We start from the raw sequence: 20,011 nt of genomic DNA, 5'->3' as shown, positions 1-20,011 counted from the left end.
CTATGTACCATTGCCATGGAATGAATAAATGTGTTTGTTCTTCCTACTCAAAAATTTTATATTTTGCACATGGGAGTTACTGCAGGAACAACAACGCTATAATCTGAGGCGGGGTGAAAATGTGTTATATTGTTATTTTAAAAGTCTTGTCTATCCTTAAATATCAGTCCTATCAAAATTTTGCATAGAATAAAACTTATCGGAAATCATATTTAAAGAAACTTTTGTTATGCGACATTTTTCACAAAAAGCAATAATAAGCGAGATATTTCGATTTATTTAATTCAGGCCCCCTTATAACCCCCCTTTTAAATAAAATATTTTGAATGCCATATAGCCTAAAATCTAAGTTACAACGAACTTAATTTATATTCCAATTTTCATATAAATCGGTTCAGTCATTATCACGTGAAAAGGTAACAAACATCCAGACAGACAGACAGACATACAAACAAAAATTTCAAAGAAGCGATTTTCGGTTTCAGTGTGGTTAATTATATATGTTAGGACCAATTATTTTTGGAAAATCGAAAATTACCAGAAAAATTTCGGCTACAGATTTATTATTAGTACCGGTATAGATTTTGTCCTGTGTTCTGCATTGACTTTGTTAGGACGCTCGAAATTTCATTCCTGTATTTATCCTTTTTTCAATAAATAACTCAAATTTTATCTGTGGACAGTTTTTATCGGCATTTATCTGTTCTGTAGAGGAATTTGTGTGAATAATATAAATTGATAGGCCTTACAAAACAGTCAGGCTATTTCTACTTTATATTTAAAAATAAAGTCACTCGAAGTATGGTTTGAATATGAGATTCAAAATTCTGTATTGAAATAAAGTTTGAATATTAAATATTAAGAAAACTGCTTTGAGACCTTTACAAATTATTCAAAATAGAGCTTTAAGAAATTTATTGGGTTTTCATTATTTGACTCCAGTTAAATATCTATATCAATTTTCTTTCGTTCTACAGTTGAGTCAATTATCAAATTAGGTGCTGCTATTTTAATGTACAAAGTTATTAACAATTTAATACATAGTAATATTATATTTCAGTTTAATAAAGATATACATAATTATTTAACAAGACAAAAAGACATTTTTTTTTCTCAGCATAGCTCAGTAACTTATGGAATGAAAGGACTTAACCATTTTTAACAACTTTTAACCAACTTCCTTTAGAATATAGAATTTTACCAAATTGCTGATGTTTAAAAATACGTTTTTGGGAAGATTATTTATTTTAATTCCCAGTTGATTTATTTATTTCATGGTTTCAAACTTTTTCTTCTTTCTGCCCAAAACTTTATGTTATCTTACCATTTGTTCTAATTTTGCTTTCTTTCTTTAATAAATTATTGTGTTAGTTTTTGTTTTCGCAGACTGTAGTGTCATGACTTTTCAATTACATTGTATAACATATGTATGTGTTCTTGTATAGCCCCTACATATGAGTTACTCAATGTATTAAAAAAAATTACATAAATATAACATTAATTTTAGTCACAGTTTTTAAGAAACTTCCCATTAACTAAATAAAATAAAATTTAAGTGTTCAGAAATTTGTGCTAAAAACAAAAACTTCGCGAATTTAAGCATACGATATTTTGGCTTGAAATATAAAATTGCTGTTTTTACCAGCTAAAAACGCGTATTTCGCGAATCCGTAGTTTGCGAAAACTAATTCATTCATTCATTCATTCATTCATTCATTCATTCATTCATTCATTCATTCATTTATTTTATTCCATAGATCTTACATGAGCAATGAAGCTTTAAGATGTGGAACATGTCAACATTTTACAATATTACAATTACAATTTTTACAATTTTTTATAGTTTTACAATTTACTAATTTTCTACCTCGGAAAAACCCAACCAGGTAATCAAATCAAAGGGGTTGATACCAAGGACTCGCCATAGACCATCCGGCTTCAGTCCCACGGCTGGGGAAAATCTCCGAAGAAACCAAAGTCCAAAAAGAAACCAAAGTCCAATAGCCTATATCTAATTATTATGAGAAACGGGATGTTGCTATACTTGGAAGTTAGTAAGGGATACCGGCATAATAATAATAATAATAATAATAATAATAATAATAATAATAATAATAATAATATCGGGAATAATAACTAAATTGTCGTTATGTTATTCGACAGCTTTATGAGAAAGTTTGATCTCTCACATAATGTATTTCAATTTTCCCCCCTCTCCTCCTTTCTACTGTTGTTTACTATTCTCCGTTAGCGAATAAAAATTTTGCGCAACAGCTCTGCGCAGATATGAATCTTTTACGTAAGCAGTCTGCGTAACGAACTCTATGTTCGCCGGTTGTTTTCATTTGTTCAGAACTTGATCAAATAAATTTCATGTTGTTCTATTATAGCGCAACATAACTATACGAAATTATCTAATTGTATTCAGTTACATAAACAGCAATTATTAATTTGGCAATGCGTTTTGTCATCCATGACGTTACTTTCTTATTATTTGCAACGCAGAAATGAGATCAGCAATTGTAGGCATCCTCCAAAGAATTGCGGTTATATCACGTTTTATATTACATTAATGCATTATTAATCAAAGATGCCTCAAAATAAAAACAACCATGTTTTAATAAATCAGCATTTTTTATATTAATTGTGTGTGCCGCCATCTTATTTATATCATTTGTTTCGCCTAATGGTTCGTTCATTCTTTCATAGGTGGCCAGAATTTTTTTAAGTGTAAATAGAGGACACCGTCAGCGCCTTCTTCAGTTACAAGCCAAAGCCATACATCGGCAACACTGCAATTAACTGTCAAGCCTACGATACAGATCATGTGTTTTTGCAGAGCCTTCTTCAGTTACCCATGCTTCGATTTGTAACTGAAGAAGGCTCTGACACCGTCCATAAAATAACCTAGATTAATCGCAACAGTTTCGCCAACATACGGTACTTTTCATTTACAGGTAAAGTTTTAATGCAAGAAAAGTAAACTTTATGGATAAAATGAATAAAATTATTTCTCCGGAACAAAAGGGAGGACGTTTGCTTGTGTTTGTATTAACAGAAACCTATTCTTTTAATATGAATTAATTTCTACAATTACAAATTTTATGGCAAGTTGGGAATATATCTTCTTATTTTTTTTGTTAAAAATACTGTATTGTGTTGCTATTATTTTCGTCATAAATTCTTGCGATAGATCGCAATTGCTGCACTAGACAAATGACAGTCTTTATGCACATTGCGTCTATTTGAAGTGAAACTGCTCCTCGTGACGAAAATTATAGCTCCTGACATGTTGAAGTTGAAATACTTGTTCACTTTCAGTAACTGGTGCTCGATGTAGTATAATTGTGATCAATTGAACAATCTTATTGTGGCAAAGAATCTGTGTTGAATAACTCCACGCTTGCGGCGGTATACAGATTGTGTTTTTAGGGACGGATGTGTGTGTTACAAACGAAGTGTGGTCGTAGTAGATACGATGATATATGTACGCTAGTTCCATAAAAAAAGACCAGACATTTAGGATACAGTAGCAACGTTAGATTAGTGTATAAATAGTCGCATATTCCACTGAACTGCTCTGCTTTCTCTAAACGTTATATGGATATTATTCATCAAAGGGTCGGAAATATGTCTTCGTCCACAGCTGAGTTTACTGCGCAGGTACGTACGCGCATTTATAATATAACTTTATCAAGTACTAGGGTTATAAAGTGACACCAAAGACTTATCCTTTTTTTTTAAATACATGTCCTGATTGTACCTATGCAGTAGGCTATAAAATATTACCATGACAACTAAAACTTACGAGTAAGCAAAACCTACATGGTATAATCCTAGTCAAAAAGCAAGGTGCAATATAAATGTAAGGAAATAGTACATTATGCAACGAGCCTATAATGGTAGTAATTAAGACGCAAGTATGATTGTTTATGAAACGAGCGCAAGCAAGTTTCATACGACTTTTTATGCTCGACCATATTTCTAACTTGAAAGTATTCAAAATTATGGTTATGTGCGAACTGATCTGAATTGTGAGATGTGCGCAGACGCGAAAGTATTGATTTTTTCCGAGGCCGAATTTCATTGACCTTGGCACAGAATAAGATGAAGATTACTCTGGTATAACGTGAAAATTGATTTAGAATTGAAAAACGAGATGACAAATTGAATTTATTTGAATGTTATTTACAATTAACTCTAATTATTATAGTAACAGAACATAACCTTCTGCGACAGTATTGGATTTCCAGCCTCCGTGACTTTTCGCTAATTCTCTTTCGATTGCATATCAGAGAATAATCGATACTTGCGGTTTTATAACGGTACAAAGCTGACTTGTCATTGGCTGAACACCTGTAAGCTAACTTGTCATTGGCTAAACACCTGTACTTTAATGAGTAGGTCTACTTTAATGACATGCATTAAAGGACTGCTACCAGGTGTATAATTACTACATTTCGGCATGGTCGAGCATAAAAGTTTTTGATGTTACTGTAGTACATAATTTCATATTGAGTTCTTTGTTCTTAAGGAAGTGCCTGGTATTGAAAGCTAAGCCATTGCCCCTATAAATACTGTCTAGGTCCTAGACTTTCTCTGTAATTATTAAAGGTAGCTGTAGTGAACACATCAGTATTCTTTCTGATGTCGATCAAAAAGGACTGGGAGATTTCACTCCCTTGCCTTTCGTGCGCCTCAAAGTAATGTATGCGGGTACATTTACAAGACAGTTTAAGAAACCTTTAATCAGTGGCTCACGATACTGTTTAGGAGGGAACAAAGCTTTCTCTTGCTACGAACAGAGCTTTACACATGAAAAGTTACAGCCGGAAACAAGTGTCACGTAGTAATCCAAGTCACTACCTTGGCCCAAATCCTGCAACTAGTTATATCATCCAGACACAGCTCGGGGGGCAGGTGCTTCCTCCTCATAATGGAATTCAATGAAGCAGCACTGGACCCGGCTATCTAAGTGCGTTGGGACGTTATGTTGAATCACATATCCCCTGTCATCGTGAAGAGTACATCCTCCATGAGCAGCGGAAGCGTGTTCCGAAGAGCGCTCCATTCAAACGGGGTGCAAAATGACAGGACACTTACAACTAGGGACAGGATTTTTATGTAATTACATATCATATTCCTTTCAACTTAACCGTATATAAATAACAAATCTTTGCGAATCTTGTAATTACTTACTGGCTTTTAAGGAATCCGGAGGTTCATTGCCGCCCTCACATAAGCCCGCCATTGGTCCCTATCCTGAGCAAAATTAATCCATTCTCTATCATCATACCCCACCTCCCTCAAATCCATTTTAATATTATCTTCCCATCTACGTCTCGGCCTCTCTAAAGGTCTTTTTCCCTCCGGCCTCCCAACTAACACTCTATATGCATTTCTGGATTCGCCCATACGTGCTACATGCCCTGCCCATCTCAAACGTCTGGATTTAATGTTCCTAATTATGTCAGGTGAAGAATACAATGCGTGCATTTCTGTGTTATGTAACTTTCTCCATTCACCTGTAACTTCATCCCTCTTACCCTCAAATATTTTCCTAAGAATCTTATTCTCAAACACCCGTAGTCTCTGTTCCTCTCTCAAAGTGAGAGTCCAAATTTCACAACCATACAGAACAACCGGTAATATAACTGTTCTATAAATTCTAACTTTCAGATTTTTCGACAGCAGACTGGATGATAAAAGTTCCTCAACCGAATAATAACAGGCATTTCCCATATTTATTCTGCGTTTAATTTCCTCCCGGGTATCATTTATATTTGTTACTGTTGCTCCCAGATATTTGAACTTCTCCACCTCTTCAAAAGATAAATTTCCAATTTTTATATTTCCATTTCGTACAATATTCTGGTCACGAGACATAATCATATACTTTGTCTTTTCGGAATTTACTTTCAAACCTATCTCTTTACTTGCTTCCAGTAAAATTCCCGTGTTTCCCTAATCGTTTTTGGATTTTCTCCTAACATATTCACGTCATCCGCATAGACAAGCAGCTGATGTAACCCGTTCAATTCCAAACCCTCTCTGTTATCCTGGACTTTCCTAATGGTATACTCTAGAGCAAAGTTAAAAAGTAAAGGTGATAGTGCATCTCCTTGCTTTAGCCCACAGTGAATTGGAAACGCATCTGACAGAAACTGCAAGTTTACAATTAAAACATTTTTTTACCTACCCAATAAAGGATATATTTCGGGACGATACATAACGTTCTTAGTTCCAGGAAGTAATAGAGGCACTCACCCCATACCGCCCACTGTAAATATGAGTGAACAAAAGGCAACTTTTCTCATACAACTACCCTGTATTGTAAAAATCACTCAGAAAGTAGCGTTGCCTTCATGCGGTGGAGCGGGACGAGGACGACATGATTTGTCTCGAACTATAATTGTTCTGCAAAAGTCTTAACAAGCCGTTCCCGTGAAATTTGCAACCTTATCCACCCTATTCCTAATTCTTCCAGGGAAAACCCGTGTCAAGTCTAACATGAGCGGCAATAAATTAGCCGACTCTTGAAAAGAAACTGAAGTAAAGGAACAAACTGGATATGTTGAAAGATTAAAATAAATAGCTTTTCAGGCTATTGATAGACCTCTTTACTTTAAATTTAGTAGAACTATACGGAAATGGGATTTTCCGAGCAATTAGAAAGTATGGTTCTCGGCTGGAATAATCCTACCATTCTGAATTAGACAGGAATGTCACTTTTCAAACAACAGTTTGCAAATGCATATAGTTTGAGATTTTACTAGGTACTTTGTTTCTTACAGGGAGCAGCTGAAATGCATGTGTCCCACATCTCCTCTTATTTTCTCCTAATCTAGTAAAGCGAAACAATGCTTGCAGTACTGTTGTGTCATTCATTTCACTCAATTCTCTATTTTAGTACTTACAGTACCTATAAAGTGCAAATGAGTTTATCTACTGCTTTTAACTAACTAAAATGGCCCCTGTATCTTCAATCCTAACGACAAAAACAAAATCATGGATTGCGATGGACGAAGCTTTCACTAAAGATGGAAAAATAGTTACGTGTCAAGTGTGCGGTAAAAAAGTCGGGTGCTCTGTGAAATCACAACTGGAAAGTTTTACCTATCCTATATCTGCCAGATACTTACTTACTTAGTGGCTTTTAAGGAACCCGGAGGTTCATTGCTGCCCTCACATAAGCCCGCCATTGGTCCCTATCCTGAGCAAGATTAATCCAGTCTCTATCATCATATCCCACCTCCCTCAAATCCATTTTAATATTATCTTCCCATCTACGTCTCGGCTTCCCTAAAGGTATTTTCCCCTCTGGCCTCCCAACTAACACTCTATATGCATTTCTGGATTCGCCCATACGTGCTACATGCCCTGCCCATCTCAAATTTCTGGATTGAATGTTCCTAATTATGTCAGGTGAAGGATACAATGCGTGCAGCTCTGCGTTGTGTAACTTTCTCCATTCTCCTGTAATTTCATTCCTTTTAGCCCCAAATATTTTCCTAAGAACCTTATTCTCAAAAACCCTCAATCTCTGTTCCTCTCTCAACGTGAGAGTCCAAGTTTCACAGCCATACAGAATAACCGGTAATATAACTGTTTTATAAATTCTAACTTTCAGATTTTTTGACAGCAGACTAGATGACAAAAGCTTCTCAACCGAATAATAACAGGCATTTCCCATATTTATTCTGCGTTTAATTTCCTCCCGAGTGTCATTTATATTTGTTACTGTTGCTCCAAGATATTTGAATTTTTCCATCTCTTCGAAGAATAAATCTGCAACTTTTATAGTTCCATTTCGTACAATATTCTGATCACGAGACATAATCATATACTTAGTCTTTTCGGGATTTACTTCCAACCCTATCTCTTTACTTGCTTCAAGTAGAATTTCCGCGTTTTCCCTAATCGTTTGAGGATTTTCTTCTAACATATTCACGTCATCCGCATAGACAAGCAGCTGATGTAACCCGTTCAATTCTAAACCCTGTCTGTTATCCTGGACTTTTCTAATGGCATATTCTAGAGCAAAGTTAAAAAGTAAAGGTGATAGTGCATCTCTCTGCTTTAGCCCGCAGTGAATTGGAAAATCATCGGATAGAAACTGGCCTATACATATCTGCCCCAGATATTGATATTAAATATTTTCATGATTTTATATATTTTGGCCCATATTCAGCTCATTTTTCTTAAATAAATATGTACATATATCACACCTTGATATTACATAAAAATCCGGTCCCTACTTATAACCTGTCCGCAAGGGTACTTGAAGAAATAAATGAATAATTCATTTCATAATTAACTGTAAATGTCACTAAACCTGCCTTTTTATGTCGCGTAGCTCTTACACGAGGCATAGGAGAACATGGGTTATTTTATGAAAAAGATCCTCATTGTGAGATCTATCGATCCCCAGAGTTTGTTGCTGAGGTCCTAAATCACCCTGTACATACTCAGCGTTACATTTATGAACGAGATCTAAATTCTTACCTATCCGATTTTTTTTCAGGCAATCTTTCATTTCCAGAAGATTAACTCCGTATATAGATGAAATTATTGGGGATCGTCAGTGTGATTTTAGGCGTAATAGATTGACTATTGATCAGATTTTTTGTATTCGACCGATATTGGAGCAAAAATGGGAGTATAAGCACAGTCTAGTATATACAGTCACGAAGCTTGAGTTGTGAACAATTGACTGTGCTAGGAACAATTGACTGTGCCGATACTATTTCGCATTGTCTGTAATGAGGCGATATTAGCGATCTTAGTGGTTACCAACCATCTATGGATGCATATTTACTACGTATTGAGCTTCGTGACTGTATATACTGGACTGTGGTATAAGGGAACGGTACATCAGTTATTCATAGATTTCAAAAAAGGCATATGACTCGGTTATGAGAGAAGTTTTATGTAACATCCTTATTGAATTTGGTATTCCCAAGAAACTAGTTCGATTAATTAAAATGTGTTTCAGTGAAACTTACATAAGGGTCCATATAGGCCAGATTTTGTCTGATGCTTTTCCAATTCACTGCGGGCTAAAGGAAGGAGATGCACTATCACCTTTACTTTTTAACTTCGCTGTAGAATATGCCATTAGGAAAGTCCAGGATAACGGACAGGGTTTGGAATTGAACGGGTTACATCAGCTTCTTGTCTATGCGGATGACGTGAATATGTTAGGACAAAATCCACAAACAATTAGGGAAAACACGGAAATTTTACTGGAAGCAAGTAAAGAGATAGGTTTGGAAGTAAATCCCGAAAAGACGAAGTATATGATTATGTCTCGTGACGAGAATATTGTACGAAATGTAAATATAAAAATTGGAGATTTATCCTTCGAAGAGGTGGAAAAATTCAAATATCTTGGAGCAACAGTAACAAATATAAATGACACTCGGGAGGAAATTAAACGCAGAATAAATATGGGAAATACCTGTTATTATTCGGTTGAGAAGTTTTTGTCATCCAGTCTGCTGTCAAAAAATCTGAAAGTTAGAATTTATAAAACAGTTATATTACCGGTTGTTCTGTATGGTTGTGAAACTTGGACTCTCACTTTGAGAGAGGAACAGAGATTAAGGATGTTTGAGAATAATGGTCTTAGGAAAATATTTGGGGCTAAGAGGGATGAAGTTACAGGAGAATGGAGAATGTTACACAACACAGAACTGCACGCATTGTATTCTTCACCTGACATAATTAGGAACATTAAATCCAGACGTTTGAGATGGGCAGGGCATGTAGCACGTATGGGCGAATCCAGAAATGCATATGGAGTGTTAGTTGGAGGGCAGGAGGGAAAAAGACCTTTAGGGAGGCCGAGACGTAGATGGGAAGATAATATTGAAATGGATTTGAGGGAGGTGGGATATGATGATAGAGACTGGACTAATCTTGCATAGGATAGGGACCAATGGCGGGCTTATGTGAGGGCGACAATGAACCTGCGGGTTCCTTAAAAGCCATTTGTAAGTATGTAATCTTTCATTTCCTCTTTTGAGTAGCAACATGTGGCATCAAATGTATAAGTTACATTTTATTGTTGCTGTAGGAATCAGTAAATACAACGTAAATATACGGTACTGGAACTTAGATCTGTCACTGCCGAAAGCTGCAATCCTGCAGTGAATAATTTATTATCATTGCCTTCAGAATACGAGCCCCGTATAAAGACTTCAAGCTGAGACATTAGAAATTTTACCTATTGCGTAACTTTTTTTTGTATCAGTTAATGAATTACACACGGCAGGCCAGCTGCGTAATAGTCAATGTCTGCTATTGCAAACCACCTATTATTGTTATGGCTCTCTTTAGTCATCCTCACCTAGATTGTGGCTGAGCAATGAAAGCCACAGCTCACCACTGTCACTTTTCAAAGCTGCGACCCGTTGAAGAGGTGTTATGTAACAGTGTTGCAATTGTTGGTACAGGTTTACTTGGTCTACATCACAACCAAGCACGTCGGAACCCGTCATATCGCAGATCTTTGTTTATCAGGCATTTTTCGCGGAGTAAACGGTTTTAGCATGTCACTTTAACCCATTATCTCCTGGCTTAGTTGCCTTATGAGGTTTCAACCAGTCTTCGGACTACTGACTGAACATATATTAGTACATATCAGAAATTCTGACCACCTGGTCCTTAATTCGGGAAAAGTCGCTACACAGAGTAGCATATCCTTCGAATGGTCACATAGGTACCGTGCATTTTGTTATGTGTTTTATTTAACGACGCTCGCAACTGCAGAGGTTATATCAGCATTGCCGGATGTGCCGGAATTTTGTCCCGCAGGAGTTCTTTTACATGCCAGTAAATCTACTGACATGAGCCTGTCGCATTTAAGCACACTTAAATGCCATCGACCTGGGCCGGGAACGAACCCGCAACCTTGGGTATAGAAGTCCAGCGCTATACCAACTCGCCAACCAGGTCGACCCCGGCATTTTGCCGAGACTACAGCAGCATTGGATTTTTCCTGTTATAAATTTTAATAGGAATGAAATATCGATCTGAAGTGAGAACACGTGTTTCTTAAGACTTGGGGCTTTCTTTTGTTATCACAATATAAAGTTCCTTGGAAAACAATGTTGATACCTGCTTTAAAACTTTGCGGCCTTTCCAATTGGCTCTTGTACTGTAATATATGTTTTTGCACGATCGTGTTTTTTGTTGTATTTACAGCTATTGTTGTTAGACCTTGAAAGTTAGCATTCCCACACAGAAGATTGTTGCTAGGGAAACCATGCTTCATAACGTACAACTATACTGAAATAGACCCATTACAGACTAAGGAAGAGACTAGTGAAGTGCTTTGTGTGGAATGTGGCATTGTGTGGGACAGAAACATGGACTTTACGACTGGAGAAACGACTGGAGGCATTTGAAATGTGGATATGGAGAAAAATGAAGTGTGTTAAATGGACAGACAAAATAAGAAATGAAACTGTGCTGGAAAGAGTGGGTGAAGAAAGAATAATACTGAATCTGACCAGGAAGATAAAAAGGAATTGGCTGGGTCACTGGCTGAGAAGAAACTGTCTATTGAAAGATGCATTGAAAGGAATGGTGAACGGAAAAAAAGTTCGTGGCAAAAGAAGATATCAGCTGATAGCAGGGTTCAAGCCACAGTCGCAATTGTCGCATTTTGCTGCAACAAACTTGGGATGTAAATGTGCAAAAATGCGACAACCACATTATTAACGAAGATGGTAATGGAGAAAATGAAATCAGATGTGTTTGAACTAATCTGAATTTAAATGAAATGCTAATGGCGTGGGCAAAGTTCAAAAAGGTATTGAGCAATAGATGTTCAGGAATTGATTTCAAAGAGTTGGTGCAATTCATGTAAGTTAAGTGAACAATTTCTTCTAATTGATTTATATAATTCCATCGCATACTGTAAATTGTGAGCGAGAATTTAGTTGCATGAATCTTGTAAAAACTGAAATTAAAAACCGCCTTTCAGTAAAAGAGCACTCTCTAACAATAAATGTTGAAGGACCTACTAGTAAAGAATTTAAATGTTTAGAGTGTCCATAAAATAACGTATTTCAATGTGATGTAAATTCAGCAGTAATTGATTCTAAACATACCTACGTGTAATGATTTACTTACATAAGCATATCTGGAGTGTGATAAGATGGATTGAAAATAATAAAACTCCAAGAAACAAATTACATATCTTTTTGTTTCTGTATACTTTATTAACTAATCTGCAGCACATATAAGGATCACCTTCAAATTTATACAGATGCATCTCTAAATCCTAATAATGGAACATCAGGAGCAGGGTATTATATTCCAAAATATCAAGAAAGTTATTTCATACCATGTTCATCCTCCTCCAGTCTTGACACTGAATTGCTAGCTATTGATGCTGCTCTTCAGTGTGTTACTCAAATTTCTGAAAAATCTATTTGCATACTTACCGACTCCAAGGGGGCTATATTTAATATAATTAAATATGTATAAACCTATATGCACGTAGAATTATTCCAATTCAGAAAAAAAACTAAGTAAACTAAAAGAACTCCAAAAGGAAATAACATTTCAATGGATACCTAGTCATTGTGGTATACCTGGAAACGAGAAAGTCAATAATATTGCAAAACAGGCAACATATTTGCAACCAAGACCTCTTCAAGTGATATCTCTATCCAGTGCTTTTGCTTCAGTAAAGTCTCATTTTATAAACCTATGGATCAACAATTGGCTCTCTTCTGACAAAGAAAAAATTTTGCAGTCTTTAAAAAAGAAACAAAATGACCTGAAAATGTACAAAAACTTGCCCAGACATGTTCAAACATTTCTAACAAGAGCCAGAACAGGTCACATTGTCACGCAATTGTACCTACACCGATTTCACATTTCTGATAATCCTACTTGTCTGTGGTGTAATAATCATGATGAAGATCTGGAACACATTCTTCTATACTGTCCATCCATAAACCACAAAAGAAGTAAATTAAAATCATCAGTGCCTGTTGCAGAAGACACAGCCCTGCAGTATATATTGACTACACCCCAACTCTGGCTACTAGCAACAGGCATCTATAATGAACACCGATCAAAATACCCCTCATTTCTCATGAAAAACAACAAGTGAATAGACTACAGTGGACTATAGTGGGCTTTGTTGTCAGCAAACAGCTGGATACATTAAGAAGATTGATTGATTGATTGATACTTTATTAATTTTATCTTTCTGCACAATTATTTATAATATTGTACAAGCATTCCGCAATTTACACAAATATAATTTTTAATTTGTGCATATTTGCGACAATTATTTATTTTCTAGCTAAAACCCTGGTTGATAGACAAAATTAAAATAAATAGATCGTATGCGGAGACTGAAAGAGAGGCGGAAAAGACGGAATATTGGAGAAAGCTGGATTTGCAGTGAAAGATCTGCTCTTGGGCAGAAAATTATGAAATGAATACGTATTTCAAGCGTAAAATCAAAACATGGCAACATTGGTTATATGAATACGTATTTCAAGCGTAAAATCAAAACATGGCAACATTGGTTATATGAATACGTATTTCAAGCGTAAAATCAAAACATGGCAACATTGGTTATAGGAATATGTATTTCAAGCGTAAAATCAAAACATGGCAACATTGGTTATATGAATACGTATTTCAAGCGTAAAATCAAAACATGGCAACATTGGTTATATGAATACGTATTTCAAGCGTGAAATCAAAACATGGCAAAAATTGGTTATATGAATACGTATTTCAAGCGTGAAATCAAAACATGGCAAAAATTGGTTATATGAATACGTATTTCAAGCGTGAAATTAAAACATGGCAACTTTGGTTATATGAATACGTATTTCAAGCGTGAAATTAAAACATGGCAAAAATTGGTTATATGAATACGTATTTCAAGCGTAAAATTAAAACATGGCAACATTGGTTATATGAATACGTATTTCAAGCGTGAAATTAAAACATGGCAAAAATTGGTTATATGAATACGTATTTCAAGCGTAAAATTAAAACATGGCAACATTGGTTATATGAATACGTATTTCAAGCGTGAAATCAAAACATGGCAAAAATTGGTTATATGAATACGTATTTCAAGCGTGAAATTAAAACATGGCAACATTGGTTATATGAATACGTATTTCAAGCGTGAAATCAAAACATGGCAAAAATTGGTTATATGAATACGTATTTCAAGCGTGAAATCAAAACATGGCAAAAATTGGTTATATGAATACGTATTTCAAGCGTGAAATTAAAACATGACAACTTTGGTTATATGAATACGTATTTCAAGCGTGAAATTAAAACATGGCAACGTTGGTTATATGAATACGTATTTCAAGCGTGAAATCAAAACATGGCAAAAATTGGTTATATGAATACGTATTTCAAGCGTGAAATTAAAACATGGCAACATTGGTTATATGAATACTTATTTCAAGCGTGAAATTAAAACATGGCAACATTGGTTATATGAATACGTATTTCAAGCGTAAAATCAAAACATGGCAACATTGGTTATATGAATACGTATTTCAAGCGTAAAATCAAAACATGGCAACATTGGTTATATGAATACGTATTTCAAGCGTAAAATCAAAACATGGCAACATTGGTTATAGGAATATGTATTTCAAGCGTAAAATCAAAACATGGCAACATTGGTTATATGAATACGTATTTCAAGCGTAAAATCAAAACATGGCAACATTGGTTATATGAATACGTATTTCAAGCGTGAAATCAAAACATGGCAAAAATTGGTTATATGAATACGTATTTCAAGCGTGAAATCAAAACATGGCAAAAATTGGTTATATGAATACGTATTTCAAGCGTGAAATTAAAACATGGCAACTTTGGTTATATGAATACGTATTTCAAGCGTGAAATTAAAACATGGCAAAAATTGGTTATATGAATACGTATTTCAAGCGTAAAATTAAAACATGGCAACATTGGCTATATGAATACGTATTTCAAGCGTGAAATTAAAACATGGCAAAAATTGGTTATATGAATACGTATTTCAAGCGTAAAATTAAAACATGGCAACATTGGTTATATGAATACGTATTTCAAGCGTGAAATCAAAACATGGCAAAAATTGGTTATATGAATACGTATTTCAAGCGTGAAATTAAAACATGGCAACATTGGTTATATGAATACGTATTTCAAGCGTGAAATCAAAACATGGCAAAAATTGGTTATATGAATACGTATTTCAAGCGTGAAATCAAAACATGGGAAAAATTGGTTATATGAATACGTATTTCAAGCGTAAAATCAAAACATGGCAACATTGGTTGTATGAATACGTATTTCAAGCGTAAAATCGAAACATGGCAACATTGATTATTTATCGTTATGTTGAGACACATGGAAATGTAATATACTGCAGAAGGAAATATGAGTGGTTGGCATTGTGGGTAGATGTTGATATTGAGCTGAGAATTACTTGGCAACAGAGGATTTTATGTGATGGAACGAACTAATAAGAAATAGCCTTGACGAGGAGTTGAAGGCAGAATGCGGTCTACCAGAGAACCCTGAGTTCCGAGTAAAAAGCTGGGAATTCAGAAGCTTAATCAAGTTTCGTAGCTAGAACAGCTAACAGGTTAGTTAAGAGCCCCGGGGAAATATTCAAGGAAATTGTTGCGTGCAAGCTGTTACTGTCTGGTTAAGTTTCTGTGGTCAGGCAGCAAATCTTTAAAACAGAGTTATTCAGTATACATCAAATGCTGGGTAAATTTCGGTGCTGGACCCTGGACTCATTTCACCGGCATTAACACCATCTCATTCAGACGCTAAATAACCTACGCTGCTGATAAAACGTCGTAAAATAACCAACTAAAATATATTAAAAAAATGTTCCTTGAAGGAACTGAGCCTGCCTAGCAATAGAAGCCCATTCTCTTCTGTCCTGAGTTCTTCTGTCCTCTATGCCCTTATACCCATTTGCTTTATATCTTCTTCTACGCCTTCAATCCATTTCTTCCTAGGTCTCCCAATACATCTTCTACCATCCGGCTTCCCTCTATAAATCTTTTTCCTTACTTACTGGCTTTTAAGGAACCCGGAGGTTCATTGCCGCCCTCACATAAGCCCGCCGTTGGTCCCTATCCTGTGCAAGATTAATCCAGTCTCTATCATCATATCCCACCTCCCTCAAATCCATTTTAATATTATCCTCCCATCTACGTCTCGGCCTCCCCAAAGGTCGTTTTCCCTCAGGCCTCCCAACTAACACTCTATATGCATTTCTGGATTCGCCCATACGTGCTACATGCCCTGCCCATCTCAAACATCTGGATTTAATGTTTCTAATTATGTCAGGTGAAGAATACAATGCGTGCAGCTCTGCGTTGTGTAACTTTCTCCATTCTCCTCTGTAACCTCATCCCTCTTAGCCCCAAGTATTTTCCTAAACCCTTATTCTCAGACACCCTTAATCTCTGTTCCTCTCTCAAAGTGAGAGTCCAAGTTTCACAGCCATACAGAACAACCGGTAATATAACTGTTTTATAAATCCCAACCCCGGGCCATAAGCTTAAAACGTTGGAACCAAAAAGTTGTACTAATATGGCCGTCAAACTACCCATAGTTCATCTCTTTTTCCGGTGTGTTTATCAGCTGTTTTGTTCATGTTATTACGATTACAAATTGTTTCGTGTTGTGAATATTTCAAAAGTGTAGTCAAGTTCAGTAGGTGTTGTTTTTTTTTTTTTATAAATAAGCTAATATTCTGTTCGGCTCAACTGTAGAATACGTCCGTTGATATGTCCCCCTATGCTTTAACATATGAAGGAATGCCAACATGCTTCTTGATAAGAGAAAGAATGTGGAAATGAAGTGTTCAGTCCATGTCACAACCATAACACTTCTAATAAATATACATTGATATAATAATCTGCTAGTAGTCCTGTTACCTCCACATCCATTCTAATTCGTTTACGTATGACCAAAACCGACAGTAGCAATTTCATATTTGGCAATTAACGGTATTTTTCGGTGGATTATGGGGCGTAAAAGGTGTAATTTGACGTCATATCCGTCGCACCGATGTCAAGCATATTTGCTTTGGAGTAGTCCCTCCTTTCTTTTTATCCTCTCAGATAAATTCTAACTTTCAGATTTTTTGACAGCAGACTGGATGACAAAAGCTTCTCAAACGAATAATAACAGGCATTTCCAATGTTTATTCTGCGTTTAATTTCCTCTCGAGTGTGATTTATATTTACTACTGTTGCTCATAAATCTTTTTCCTACGTACAGTAATTTCACACCACACATCCATTTTTTGTCCCTGAAGAGAACTTCATACAATATATGAGGAACTTAAGAGTAATAAGACGCATAAGATAACCACTCATATAAATTGAGGGAAAGAAGACAGAGGACGGACACTGGAAAGTTTTCTTTTCTCAATCGTACTATCAGGGACTGGAATGCTTTACCTGCAGACTTACTAAAGGCTTTACCAACAACCAAAAACGTATTTAAAAATAGGCTTAAGGACTTTACTAATATACAATAATTATACACAGTATGTAAAGGATGTAAATGATATTTTGTTATTGAAGTGTTGTATCAGTGAAGAATTATGTTGTGTCAGTGAAACGTGTTCCTGTCAGGGAAGCTTTATAGTTTATAGTGGCAGTGCAAAGTATTTGAACAGTGAAATGTTTTTGAAGTGTTAGTGAAATCAGGATAGAATCAGTGAAATGTGTCGTAGTTCCAGTGCAGTGAGTGAGTTGACAGCGAAATGAGTGTAATGTGGAAAGGTACTTGTGCAGATATGAACATATCATACTCGTGGGTTTTAGTTCGATCTTGGGTTTAAGTTACAAATTAGATTTATTTTAAATGCTATTTTAAGTGATAGTGCTTCATTTAATTCAGTATATTCCTTATTATTATTATTATTATTATTATTATTATTATTATTATTATTATTATTATTATTATTATTATTACTAGCCGTACCCGTGCACTCCGCTGCACCCGTTAGAAATAAATATAAAGTAATTATATAATTAAAATAGGACATTTGATGCTGGGAACATTCGTGTTTGATAGAAGGATAAATCGTTTATTATGTTACTTAATTTAAATTTAATTAAAAGATTAAAATGCGATCATTTTGATCCAGAGACCACTCATTTGGTCATAAAAATTAGTTTAGGAAATACAGGAAACGAATATACAGAATAGCCTATCAAGTTTTCTGTGCATAAGAATCTATTTTAATCGTACCTGTCCTCGATTCACTCAGAAGTTACTGTGATAACATTACAGCATTATGTCCATCTAGAGAAACTACACTTTCCAATGGTGAATTAATAATTAATTATACAAATCGGTTAATTTAGCTTCCGATATTACTTCATAGAAACGCAGAAACATTATCTGTAGGCTATCTTTCATAGCTTTCGATTGTTGCTGTCCAAGGCCCCTTATAGACGAAGTCATTTGTTTTTTAATTCATTACACGGCCTTAGATGACAGTTATTTTAATTTTAAAACTCATTTATCTCATTAAATATCAGTCCTATCAAAATTTTTCACGGAATAAAACTCATCGCAAATTATTTTTAAAGATACTTTTGTTAAGTAACATTTTTCACAAAAATTAATAATAAGCGACATATTTCGATTTATTTAATCCAGGCCCCCTTATAAACCCCCTTTTAAATAATGTATTTTGAATACCATATAGCTTAAAATCTAAGTTACAACGAACTTAATTTATATTCCAATTTTCATCGAAATCCGTTCAGCCATTATCGCGTGAAAAGGTAACAAACATACATACAGACAGACAGACATACAAACAAAAATTTCAAAAAAGCTATTTTCGGTTTCAGGGTGGTTAATTATATATGTTAGGACCAATTATTTTTGGAAAATCGAAAATTACCAGAAAAATTTCGGCTACAGATTTATTATTAGTATAGATTATTATTATTATTATTATTATTATTATTATTATTATTATTATTATTATAAATTATTGTTAGTATTAATTATTGGTATTATTATTAAGTGTATTTTTAATTAACAAATTTATTATTGTCATTGAGTGTAATTAGTTACCACTGCCACCGGGTATATACCCATTGCAGTGTGAATAAATACATACATACACATACATAACAGAAGAAACGAGAGCAAGACGTAGGAGTGACGTACCTCCAGCTTCTTCATCTGCTCGGCCAACTCCAGCACCTGCTTGGTGCCGCGTGTGTTGAGCAGCACTGCCCTCTTGAGCGGCTCGTCGAAGCGGATGGTGGCGGCGGCGTGGTACACGATGGACACCCGCTCGATCAGCAGCTGGCGGTGCTCTTGCGACATGCCCAGGTTCAGCTCCGACACGTCTCCGGGAATACCCACCACCTTGCGGGCCAGCGTCGCGGCGTCCATCTGCGTCTTCAGCTTCCCGAACAACTGCAACCAGAGTTCAATAATTCACATTAATCATTGCAGTAACTTGGGTACTGCCTGTGGGTGACTTCTGTGAACTGTAGTATTTCATTTAACGATGCTTCAACTGAAAAATTTATTCGGTGCCGTTGGGGACGAAGTGGTAGACAAATTCTTCCTGTAGCCTTCTATGAGGGGCAGGACTATAAATGAGCCGTTGAGAGCAGAAGTGGTGTAAGTCAAAAATGAGTAATGAGGGTTAAAGTAAACATTCTGTAAAATGCAGCGCAAAGTAGCAATTAATATTGAATTTATTTAAACTATTAGTAGTCAGTGGATAGCACGAAGGACATATTAACTGCTACTTTGCGCTGCATTTTAAAGAATTTTTACTTTAAACCTCATTAACCAATTTTGACTTACACCACTTCTGCTCTGAACGGCTCAAATATAACTACCAACGTTACTTCCCTCCCGGAAGAAGCCATGCTATAAATTTTATCGCTCTCGATCAGGTTTGTTTGCTTCTTACATATTCTGTTGTTAAGTTATTTTACTA

The 20,011-nt window shown here is 35.5% G+C and overlaps 1 protein-coding gene across 1 annotated transcript in view; it reads right to left on the bottom strand.

The window, feature by feature from the left end:
* LOC138714618 (fatty acyl-CoA reductase 1-like) overlaps positions 1 to 20,011 on the bottom strand; it is a 167,008-nt gene that overhangs the window by 28,607 nt on the left and 118,390 nt on the right. Inside the window, exon 3 of the mRNA XM_069846647.1 lies at positions 19,222 to 19,476. Within this exon, the coding sequence (XP_069702748.1) occupies positions 19,222 to 19,476 (255 nt within the window). The remainder of the gene's footprint in view (positions 1 to 19,221; positions 19,477 to 20,011) is intronic.

Source organism: Periplaneta americana, chromosome 15, assembly GCF_040183065.1.
Source record: "Periplaneta americana isolate PAMFEO1 chromosome 15, P.americana_PAMFEO1_priV1, whole genome shotgun sequence".
NCBI lineage: Eukaryota > Metazoa > Arthropoda > Insecta > Blattodea > Blattidae > Periplaneta > Periplaneta americana.
The sequence above is the reverse complement of the archived record's forward strand: the minus strand, read 5'-3'. Positions and strand labels throughout refer to the sequence as shown.